This window comes from Amyelois transitella, chromosome 20 (genome assembly GCF_032362555.1).
Source record: "Amyelois transitella isolate CPQ chromosome 20, ilAmyTran1.1, whole genome shotgun sequence".
NCBI lineage: Eukaryota > Metazoa > Arthropoda > Insecta > Lepidoptera > Pyralidae > Amyelois > Amyelois transitella.
Genome location: NC_083523.1, coordinates 3,787,828 through 3,800,076, shown reverse-complemented (window position 1 = coordinate 3,800,076; position 12,249 = coordinate 3,787,828). Strand labels below are relative to the sequence as shown.

The 12,249-nt window shown below is 33.7% G+C and overlaps 1 protein-coding gene across 1 annotated transcript in view; it reads left to right on the top strand.

Moving 5' to 3' along the window:
• The window catches only part of LOC106131592 (DE-cadherin), a 217,082-nt gene that overhangs the window by 174,394 nt on the left and 30,439 nt on the right, over positions 1-12,249 (top strand). The window contains exons 2-12 of the mRNA XM_060949829.1: positions 4,584-4,660; positions 6,304-6,426; positions 7,054-7,179; positions 7,610-7,759; positions 8,822-9,007; positions 9,207-9,409; positions 9,741-9,918; positions 10,007-10,499; positions 10,863-11,134; positions 11,488-11,638; positions 11,973-12,106. Coding sequence (XP_060805812.1) covers positions 4,584-4,660; positions 6,304-6,426; positions 7,054-7,179; positions 7,610-7,759; positions 8,822-9,007; positions 9,207-9,409; positions 9,741-9,918; positions 10,007-10,499; positions 10,863-11,134; positions 11,488-11,638; positions 11,973-12,106 — 2,093 coding nt within the window. The remainder of the gene's footprint in view (positions 1-4,583; positions 4,661-6,303; positions 6,427-7,053; positions 7,180-7,609; positions 7,760-8,821; positions 9,008-9,206; positions 9,410-9,740; positions 9,919-10,006; positions 10,500-10,862; positions 11,135-11,487; positions 11,639-11,972; positions 12,107-12,249) is intronic.

Here is a 12,249-nt window from a genome sequence, read left to right as displayed (position 1 = left end):
AAAATTCAATTAATTTTAATTTTTTTGAAGCAAATTGATATGCAGCTGTGAAGAAAGAAGTGTTATTTTATGTGAATGGAGATTTTTTAATTACACACAATTAAACCTCTTTTAGGCGACGGATAGGCACTTAGGCAGACACTATATTTTCCACAATTCCTGCATTTTTTTAAAAATTAATTCTAGTTATTTGGACCAATTAGTTATCATTTATAATATTCCATTAAATATGGAATATAGAGCAGAGATAAGAGACATAATCTAGAAAATTATAAAAACAGTTTTGTAATAGAGCCATGTTCTTTAAAAACTCTAAAGACTCTATAGCCTGAAAGTAGGCACCATTACTCAAGTTTGCAAAAAAGTCAAAGGCAACTAATTTACTGTATCGCTCCAGCCATCAATCAAGATCTCCAAGCTTTAAATTGAGCCGCTTTGATCGCGCTTATTTTTAACCTCCGTCGCAAAAAGTGGAGTGTTATGATATGTCATACCAATCTGTTTCTATGACCTTCCAGATTCTTTATTTTTTGGGGGTTTTTGGGGGTGATCTGAGGAATAAAGGTGGAACTTAAATAATGATTTTATTCATGGTCAGTCGCTGCTGGTCTAGCAGCTGAACCAATATTTAATAAAAAAAATATAAATATGTATAACAAACATTGATAAACATTAAAGACTCAAATCTGACCATGACCTGAATAGGGGTTGAACCCGGGACCAGTGATTCAAAGGTAGTACGCCAAATAGGCCGTATAGTCTGTATATAGGTGGTTTAATCTTTGGGTCAAATCCTGACTTTAGATAACCTGAGAGCAGACCGAATGTACTCCACACACATAATCCGAGTAATGCCACTGTGCTTGTCAAGTCATCACCCTTTGTGAGGGAGTCAATGCGGAATGCTTTGAAGACGAGAAATGTATATGTTGTGGTCTAAAACGCGGTATGTAAATTATGAATTAGAAAGATGGTTTTTGTAGTCATAACAATGCTAGTGAAATTCAATATGGCACAAAAGTAGACTTGGTAAATAAATGTAGAAGATGCTTTTAGTATCCGACCATTTCAGTGTTTGGGTACGAGATTATTGGTAAAATGAAAAAAAAATAATTATTACAATTCGTTATCCTCCTTTTTTGACAAGTCGGTTAACCTTCTCCTAAGTGTAACAATTTTTTTTCTGAAAATCGCATCAAAATCGGTTCAACGATACGCGAGATAATCGCGGACAAACAGATCTAACTGCGAACCACCTTATTTTTGGAGGCGGTCAAAAATATATCCTCCCAAAGTTACTCGTTCATAATGATTAAATACGGACCACTCTACAAATCGGTTATTCAAATCGAATAGACAACACGAGAATCGAGCCGGTATGAATTGTTCGCGGAATAAGGCCTGATGATTTGATAAATTGATTGATTCCAATCGTCCGGCTTTCTGACTCGATACCTTACTATCGAATTGTTCAGAATCACTGATGAGCTAATGGATGGCTGTATAACGTAATAATGGTTAGGTTAGTAAATCTAAGTTGTAAAATTTTTAGAGGAAAATCGATTTAGACGTTTCTACAGGCAAACGAACTGGTACAATAATTCAATTACATACTTACATATAATGACGTCTATATCCCTTGTGGGGTAACCAGAGCCAACAGTCTTGAAAAGGCCACGTTCAGCCATTTGGCTAATGATAGAATTGAGATTCAAATAGTGATAGGTTGCTTAGCCCATCGCCTAAAATAAGAATCCCAAGTTTTTAAGCCTATCCCTTAGTCACCTTTTATATCATTCATGGGAATGGGAGTGGTCCTATTCTCTTTTCTATTGGTGCCAGGAACCACACGCCAATTAAGTTGCCTTGTTTATTTTGAATATCAGACAATTTGTCTTTTTATACATACCAGATTTTCGGCATTCTCATAGATATTTGGCAGCGGCTTTACGTGTCTTTTCTCTCCATTTTTGTATTTTTTTTCCTTTTAGACCATATCCTATGGAAAAACAAGTTTAGAATTTAATATTGGCCTCTGAGTGCTATCTATTCGTTTATCATTTCAAGCTTTAATTAAAGTCATTACCTATTTCAATGTTAAGTGTTCCAACACAGAAGCCAACTTAATTAAGTCTAAAATTGCTTAGTCTTGCTGTCACTTGCATTTCCTTGCCTAAATGAAATATATGTTATAGTTCAGCCTAATTGTAGTGCTCGGTACACACGTATGGACTTGCTCAGTTTTATTCAAATACATATTTTTTTCAACAGACTTAAGACGACATTTTAGGTTAATCGTTTACATTTTATTCATATACATTTAACTAGATTTAACTAAATCGTCATTAGAAAAATGTGGTTATAATTTTCTTTTTGTAAAACTACTTCTCTAATATTATTGTGTTGAACGATTTATTTCTTAGTTTGTATGATTAAATCTGGTAAATGATTTAACGCTATTAGCAATCATAGTGTTTTTTTATAAAAACTGTAAATTTTTTTATTCTCCCTCTTCTTTTACATTGCAAATCATAATAATATGTCACTGACACTAGTGCCGAGTTTACTTTGGGGCAAGGTCAAACTATGTGTCCCTTCCCGTATATATTTATTTATGTTATTATTTTAATCATACAAACATAGATATTGTCACGTTTATATCCCTTGGCATAGACATAGGCAACAGTCTTGATAAGACTAAAACGCCACGTTCAGCTGTTTACTAATTTTAATCAAGTGCGCACTTGTCATGTTTCAATTATTTTAATCTTTCAGAGAAAGAATTATCTCTTACTTAAGTAGGTATGTAGACAAAATAACCAACAGGATTTCAATTCTACCAACTGAAAGTGTCAAAAGATTGTATTGCCGAACTTATTGTATAATTTAGACGTAACTATTCTACGCACCTACTTATATCTTAGTAAAATGTTCTTAGGAGACACCGAAACAGGGTAACCTAACCCAGCTCAGATATAGTTTGTTGACAAATGATAATCCTTATATGAAACGCGAATACCTAACGATGTAACTAAAACCCTTAGTGTGTCCCGGTGTTAACTCGTTACAGTTAATTGGTATGTAAACTGAGTATAATCTGAGATGACTGATATTACTGGCTTATCTTCATATGTAACTGTTTGTTTTACATTAGAATTCTCAGGTGTTCAAAGTTTGCTGTCAACTTTATTGTTTTTGGTATGCAAAACGCGTGTGTGTAATTTTAGGCTTAGCTTAGTATGGTAGCAACTAGCTAAGAATGTATACGAGCTGTGATTAAACAAATATCATTTTCATACTTCATATTCGTTCTTAAATGTATTATAAACGAAAAAGATTGTGCCTAAGTGGAGATGTATGTTTTAAATCCTTCATTTATTTGTGAAAGTGTACGTCCATTAGTTCCTAACGCCAATTTTTTTGAATAGATTAGACGAACTTCATAGTAATGAGAATGGTTTTTACATCAGCATTTCTTATATACGTACGATTTACAGAAATTATTTTCTTCCTCGTAAGTAAAGAAGAATATTGGGTACCGAAGATATTGGTTTTGCCGCGGAAAACAATACCCTCTTTCGTCGTCGGAGGTTAAAAATTAAATAAAGCCTTTTGATTACTCAGAATAATTTAACACCCAACTCCCAGATATCGGCAGTTATTAGTTTATTCATTTCATGCATGTAGTAAATTTAAATATAAACAGTGTAAATGTTTGTAATGCCTCATTAAAGAGAATTTATTGGGAATTTACAGTAAATATAACATAGTATTTAGTAGGCCGAAAATAAATATTTATTATATTATAATTTATTTTAAAGTTGTTTTGGCTGAGCCTAGTCGTTCATTATGTTCCAGCACGTTTTCAAACGGCAAGAATATGTACTGATTCTAAATGAACTATTATAATTTCCTCGTATATAAAATTCGGCATTGGAATGCAATAATTTAATATTTATTTTCCAAAATTTTTTTAGTTTTATAACTGGTTTCTTTAATAAAAACTAGCAATCAAGTTTAAAAAATTTAATGGTTTTTGTTTATGTTCAAAACTTCAGTAAAAAATTCGCCATCTTTAATCTCTGTGACAAGGCGGAGGCTTGAAAATCGAGAATACCAGCGAGACTAATGGAAAATAGTAATCCTTCATTCCACACATTTCACGCTTCTTCATATATACTTTTAGAACAAGAGGATTTTTACATTGTCGGAGGCACAGTCGCAGTACAAGTTAACGTTGATACAGATAGATCTACTTATACGGATTATTCAAATTTATATTGTGCATCTTTTAGACGCAGGCCTTGAAATCTTAAAAACTTTAAAATCACTTTAAACAATTACTTATATATGTCAGTTTTAAAGACCCAGTAATAAACTCAAATGACTGAATTTTTTAAAGTAAAAGAGGCATAAATAAAAATATTTAGCAAACCGAACTGATAAGAGTTATCCATCTATACCGTAGCTACTTTATGACGGACCAAATATACCTTTTAGCTTTCGATTCATCAAGTATTTACCTTAAAACCTCGACTTCTTCCTCTTGTTACAATTTTTCACTTGTTTTTTTTTCCTTACAGCACGGGAATACACATATCCTACTCACCACGTCACAAGATTGCGACATTCGAGGCACCTCCCTATATACACATCGGCCGTGAGTAGACATAGAGTAATTCGTCATACATTTCTATCATACTATATCCTTAAAGCTTGTCCCTCTAGACTTTTATTGATTTTCGCTTATTTACTTTATATATAGACGTGATGCATGCTTTTTGCATAATATGTAAATGACATGCAACGAAGGATATTGTAAGTATTCGTATGTTTTATATGTTTAATGTTGCCGTAATTGTAAACCATTTCTATGTTTTTCTATTGTTTATTAAGAACTTAAGAGATAAAAGCGTTTTATTACTTTTAAAATTGTTAAAAAGAAAATTCGTTCACAATTATGGCTTAAATATAAATAACATAATCTTTATTTGTATATATTTAATGACACAGCTCATTTCTATGCTAACACTTTTCATAATTAAAGGATAAAAGGTACTAATTTATTACTAACTTTTTTCGGTAAAATGTAATATTAATTTAGTAACGTACGCTGTCTATTTGAAATGTGTGTTAATATTAAATCATTAATATAATAAACTTTAAAATATTTGAACATACTTTTTTGCTTAGAAAAAAATTATAATAGACAGAGTACAGTTTTTGAACTAAGGACTTATTTCTATGTCACGAAAGGTCTGCACAAATAATTCGTTGATTTCATTTTTTTTTACAGAATTCAACTAAATATGTGTGCTTCTAATTTGTGCGGGCCTTATATTTTTTAAGTCTTGAATTTTAAATGCAATGCGAAATTTGGACAAAAGTTACAATTGTTTTGAACTTAATCTGAATCAAAGAATAATAAATAATTTTAAAAAGGTACCTAAGCATTAAACTCAAGTGTTAACATAGTTTTATTATTAAACTTACAAAAGCTAAGGGGGAAAATATTGTTGTCATTTTTAGGGCACCAATATGAAACGGTCTTTAACAAGTTGAGTAAGATAATAATAAAAAAAAAATTCAATTCATAATCTTTAATAATAATCTTTAAACCTTCAAAAGTCGCGCTATTAGTCTCCATTTACTCGTAATACGAAATAAGGTTATCTCCCAAGATGGTTTATTCGGACGGCCGTAACTCCGAAACAGTTGCAACCAAATGTGCATACGATTCGCAAACAACAGACTGCAAACGTTTGCAGGTATTGTGTACGTGTGTCCGGTTTCCGGTTCCCGAGATACGGTCCGGTCCTGAGATTCAGAAACGACCCGAATTTGTGTTGTCGGATTACGGTTCAAGACCTAACATGCAAAATCACCATCTGACAGATGTTTTTCTTTTTGCATATAAAATATCCATATTGAAAATTTTGATAATATTTTGTTCACTAGCAACTTTGCTCTGCCCACCGCTGAATCTCTCTTTTCTCAAAATACTTGAACACGATTCCTTCCACGAAAGCTATACTTAAAATGAAGCCAATTGAAGGCTCTCAGCGACAGAAAAATATTGATCTCACATTTCAGTTGAACATTTGTGACACGCTGCTTAGAAAAAATACGCTATAGAAGTACTTTCATTTTATCTTTTAAGAACAGATATTTAAAATCTCGAATCCAGTCGTATTAGATCTAAATAAATGTAAATAAATGTTATCACTTGAGTTTTATGCTTTACGGTAACGCCTCATCGAAGTTCAATAGTGTATAGTATAGTAGCTTGGTGCCACGTTTCAGTATATTCCCGCGAGCGCTCCCAAACTGGCAGTGAAGGACAATCGCAAACCATTGTTCACTGAGTGCCTGAACTATAGACCGACGGTGAAGGAAGAGCAGCCTGTGGGAACCTATGTTTTTACGGTAAGAACATCTATTTGTTATAATATACTTACAGATTATCACGTCTATTTTCCATTGCGGGGTAGACAGAGACAACAGTCTTGAAAAGACCGAAAGGCTTCAACTGTGTAGCTTTAGAATAGAATCGATCTCGATAGAATCGAGATAGCGACAGGTTGCTAGCCCATCGCTTATAAAAATAATCCTAAGTTTATTGGAATATTCCTTAGTCGCCTTTTACAAAAATCATTGGAAAGAGATGGAGTGGTCCTATTATTTAATAATGGGAACCACACGTCATATTGCTATTTATACATATACATACTAGTATGTTCAAAACACGTCTTTTTCCTGGTGGAATACGCTTTCCGTATATTTATTCTGCTACATCCTTATTTTTTATCATTGATGAACAATGTCTAGTTTCGTAGTGCAAATAAATTATTAAAATTGTTTAAACAACGAAATAATGTCATCATTGAACAAATTAAACATGCAAATTGTGTGTTTGTAACTGTGATATTTGGAAATGGATGTTTATTGGAAATCAGTAAAATTATTTACAGGTGTATAAAATAAACAAATAAATGTTTCAATCGTGTCAGATGTTTTTGAGTGTATGTATTTGAAACGTTCATAAATTTACAGGTTCAAGCTGAAGACCGCGATCCGCCTGATATGGGCGGTACAGTCACATATAAATTTGTTTCTACTCCTGGCGAGAAGGAGAGGTTCAACGTAGACCCCGTCAGTGGAAGAATAACGACAGCAGACGTTAGTATTATTATTAATTGTAGTTACTGTTAGTTATTATTTGTTGTCTTCGGAATATGGAAAAAATACATTTTTTTTTTAATGATTATACGTATGTATATCATGTTCGTATAAAGTATACCTCGTTCGCTTTATATATAACAAAGTTCCTACTTTTCTTGAACAGGCGCACTGTGTTATTTCAAATACTTTATTTTATTTCATATTTTTTTAACTTTCTTATATTTTCATTTTACAAATATTCAACTAATTTTAAATATTGTTTCTTTTTTAATCTTTGTTTTGATATATTTTAATGAACTGATATTTAAAATTTATAAAAACATATAACAGTTCATATGCAGCTCTAATACATTTTGGAATGAAGGTAGGTATAGTTATTTATATTAATAATTGGATAAACATTGACTTTAAAATCGAAACTGTACAGATATTCGACCACGACGAACCTTCAAGAGAAAAAGAGACGTACATAACAGTAAGAGCGAGTGACAACGGGCAGCCGCCTTTAGATGATGCCTGTACAATTAAAATCATCATTGAAGACATCAATGATAACCAGCCAGTTTTCGACAAAGTTGTAAGTATGCTTTTGGGTTGAGATTAGAAAAAATCTTGTGAAAATCTGATTAACGCTCAATCTGTAAATTTTGCTAGTCTGTCCTTCTACAAAAATCCTTATAATCCAAATGGGATTACTCAGATTTCTATTAAACTTTTAATGAAACAATTGAAAATTTGAATCTTTATAAATAACATTGAATTGCGTGCCAAGAACACCCCGAAACATTTCGCTATTCTTTCATTATTTTTCACTTATTAATTGAATATTCTTAACCTTCATTAGGTCTTACATGGACGCATCACATTTTTCATATGTAACCATTTCACTTTTCTATTTCATGTTCTTTATCATTATCTGACTTTAGCAACCAAACGTCATGCAGATTGTATTAACACTTGCCTGTTTTCCAAAGGTCTTCCGCGGAGATGTTTGGAAGGTTTGTCTATGAGAGTTTGAAAAGAAAAAGAGAGTTTCGCACAAAATTTTATACTTGACACATTTGAATTATCTTCTATTTTGTCGATTGTTACCACTGCCTCTTCTTTTTTGATTTGATTGTAAATATTATATTCAAAGAGCTTTGGTAACAATCGATTTGTGAGATCTACTTGAAGTTTCTATTTTTCTACTTGCATGTTGCTGCATGCCTTTAGGATCGTAAGCCGCCACTCAAGGCGATATTGGTAATCATTTTATGTGTTCTAGTGTGTTCAAATAAATTCACTTTCTTTGCACATTTGTAGTTGGTGTGTTTTCTTTAGCTAGGCTGCTCTTTCCCCCTAGGCGCATTTTATCACGATGCACGATTATAATTATTTTGGAAATACTTTCTCTAAGCTTCGGGCATGCTTCGCGTAGTATGTCTAAGTGAATTTACCTGGTAATTTAAACCAAAACAATTATTATAAATTTAATTGTCACTCAAAAGATTTAGTAAACGAAATGGATCCGTAAGTGCGTTTTTGATATGAACAGAAAGGTTTCTTTCAGTTTGGAATTTCGACTGTATGAACGGAGCGTTCTTCTATACTTTCATATAATTTTAGCAATGTCACTTAACTTATTTTTTATGTACAGTCGTACTCCGAGTCGGTCCCACAAGACCTGCCTAGTGGAAGAGAAGTGATGAGGATATCAGCTACAGATATTGACGACGGAAACAATTCAATAGTCCACTACAGTTTGGACTCGAATTCACCAGACCAATCATACTTCTACATAGATCCTGACAACGGGGTCATATTTTTAAATAAAACTATTGATGTAAGTATGACTTTATATATCGTTATATATTAAGTTCTTTCTCAAAAAGTAAAAGATGTTTTTCGAATGTTACAGACTATCTTTATAAAAGACAACAACAAATTAGTTAGTAACTTTAAAATGTAGACGCCTCCACACTAACATTTATGACAATGTATTACATTAATTCATACTTACATGTTTCTTATCTTTTTTGCAGAAAGTACCAGGTTACAAATTTAAATTAAGCGCCATAGTGAAAGACATGGGTGAGCAGCCCCAGCAAAGTGCAATAACTTTGGACATTCAAGTGGTGGAATCTAATAAGAAAAGTCCATCGTTTATCGAAGTTCCCGAGGAACCGATCAGATTAAAAGAAAATTACGCCGATTTCAAAACGCCCATCGCCACAGTTAGGGCTGTGTAAGTTTTTCCTATTAAATTTAAATGATCTAAGGATGAAAGGGCGACAGTGGATATTCTGCTCGTTAAACTTTATTACCGTCGGGTGTTTCATAAACTGTTATCAAGTGCTGCACATAAGTTACAAAGTTGAGTTAATGGAATCTTTTCGGATCAGAGGATAAGCATAACCGTCTAATGTGGTAATGCTTTCAAACTTCTGGGTGGTGCTATAGCCTCATAGAATTTAATAGATTTTAATTCAGTTCAATTGCATATAGTTTCCTTTCTAATATTTATGTTCGGTTCCAAGGATATGTTTTACATTTCTATATTTATTTTGTATCTTCAGGTCGAATATTCCGGACGAAGAGAAACTTCAATTTGAATTAGTCATGGGTCAGACAGAACAAACGAACAAAAGACATACATTTGTATTAGAGCCTGAGGCTAATACCGCGTATATAAAGCTTGGAAACCATTTAGATTATGAGAAAATCACAGACTACACTCTTACAGTTCGAATTCAGGTAATTTTTTATAGATTTCTCCGAGTTAAAAAAAAATGTAAAATACCCAATCCTTGCTTTAAACATTTTATTTAATTTTCTTTTACAGAATAACTACAAATTAGCAGCGGAAACTATTATACAAATAGAAGTGGAAGATGTCAACGACAATATACCTATCTTCAGTGAAATAAGATCGGGCAGTGTATTAGAAAATGAACCACCAGGTACACCAGTCATGCAAGTGAGAGCATTCGACGCTGATGGCACATCAGCTAACAATCAAATCACATACCAACTTGGTGACCCTTCCGATCCATTTGCAATAGACAGCCTCACTGGAAATATAACTACTCTAAAAATGTTCGACCGAGAAGAAAAGAGTTTTTATAACATTAAAATTATAGCTACTGACAATTCGGAATCAGCTCTGATTCCTGGCAAACATAACTCGGGACAGCAATCATTTTTGATTGAGATAGCCGATAAGAACGACAATCCTCCACATTTCACTATGGATACGTATGTTGCTGAATCCATTGCTGAGAATGCTAATATAAATGAGCTGGTCACTGTTGTTACTGCTGTTGATATTGATACAGGTAATTAATGTGTAATTATACATACATACATATAATCACGTCTATATACCTTGCGAGGTAGACAGAGCCAACAGTCTTGAAAAGACTGATAGGCCACGTTCAGCTGTTTGGCTTTATGATGGAATTGAGATTCAAATAGTGACAGGTTGCTAGCCCATCGCCTAAAAGAAGAATCCCAAGTAATTATATAAGCCTATCCTTTAGTCGCCTTTTACGACATCCATGGGAACGAGATTGAGTGGTCCTATTCTTTTTTTTATTGGTGCTGGGAACCACACGGAACATTATTATGCATTGTTAGTAAAAAATAATAAATAAATCTTTTTATCTTTTGATCCGTTAATTTTTATCATTTTATTTCAGCGTCCGTCATCACATACAGTATTGTAGCTGGGAATACCTATGACGCCTTCGTCATTCGTAACTTTACGGGCGAAATTCGAGTTAATAATGTGTTGGACTATGAAAACATAACGAGTTACAGTTTAGACGTACGAGCCTTCGACGGTCTTTACGAAGACTATGCAAAAGTGAAAATTAACATCGAGAATTTAAACGACAATCCGCCAGTCTTTTTAGACAATTATAACGCAACGATCGAAGAGGAGAGACTATATGAAAATTGTATAGTTAAGGTAATTTTACGATAGAACATTATCTGAATTCTGTATGGTGCGATATTAGTTTCCTTGATGCAAAAACATGGGAGAAAATCTGCATATCAATGCAGTCAATGTAATGTGATTTATGATCCATTATTGCTTATGTCGTCTGCGAAGATTGCGGAGGTCAGACTGGAGTTACCCAATAGTTACCTTACATGTAACCAATCCAGGAACATGGTTATAGGCGTAATCCATCATTCTTTGGCCAGGTTCTTCATATAGCTGAAGATCTTATCAGAGTCTCGGTAAATTGTCTGCGCCTAGCTTACTATTTGACTCATGTATCCTGCCAATTACCAGTATATACCTGTTTATGATTTTAGGTGGAAGCCTACGACCCAGACATTAAGGACCGTAACGCGCCCCAGCACATCGTCTATTCCCTAGTGCGAGCTGAACAAAAGGAGTTTCTGCAAATCGATAACGACGGCTGCCTCAGACTGACAAAGCCTTTAGACCGGGATCCTCCTTCAGGTGAGTAACATAATCTAACAAGTTTCAAATTTTGCCTGATTTGACCTCTTTTGCCAAACGCTCTCGCTTGGCGGCGCAACTCTCTCATGGTTCGGCTCGAATAACTGAAAGATTGGTAAAGCCATGGACAGTGGTGGGGTAGTGATCATCTTCAGGGGATTAATTTTTTTTGCTCGTCGTATTTACAACAAATTTTGATTGACTTTTTGTTTTGTATAAATTTTGTAAAGGCGACTAAATCAAATCCTGTATTAAAATGTTTTGTAATACTTTTTTTATATCTTAAACTTCTTATGAAGAGTAACATTCTGGTAATGTATAAAATCTCCTCCAGGTTTTGCGAAGCGACAGATCCTGATCATGGCAGCCGATCACGGGGGGAAGTTGGGTTCTGACAGCTTGAGGTCTCCAACCGAAGTCATCCTGGTGCTCACTGACATCAACGACAATGCTCCATTTTTGACTAATGTAAGTACTATTTCTCTATACACTTGTCTCTTTACTCGATCCTTGTGGTTACATTATCACCTCTCTGAAGAAGAGTTTTTACATAAAGCGACTTCCGTCTAACATCCTCAACCTTTGGTGAGGGACAAAATCTGTATTGATAC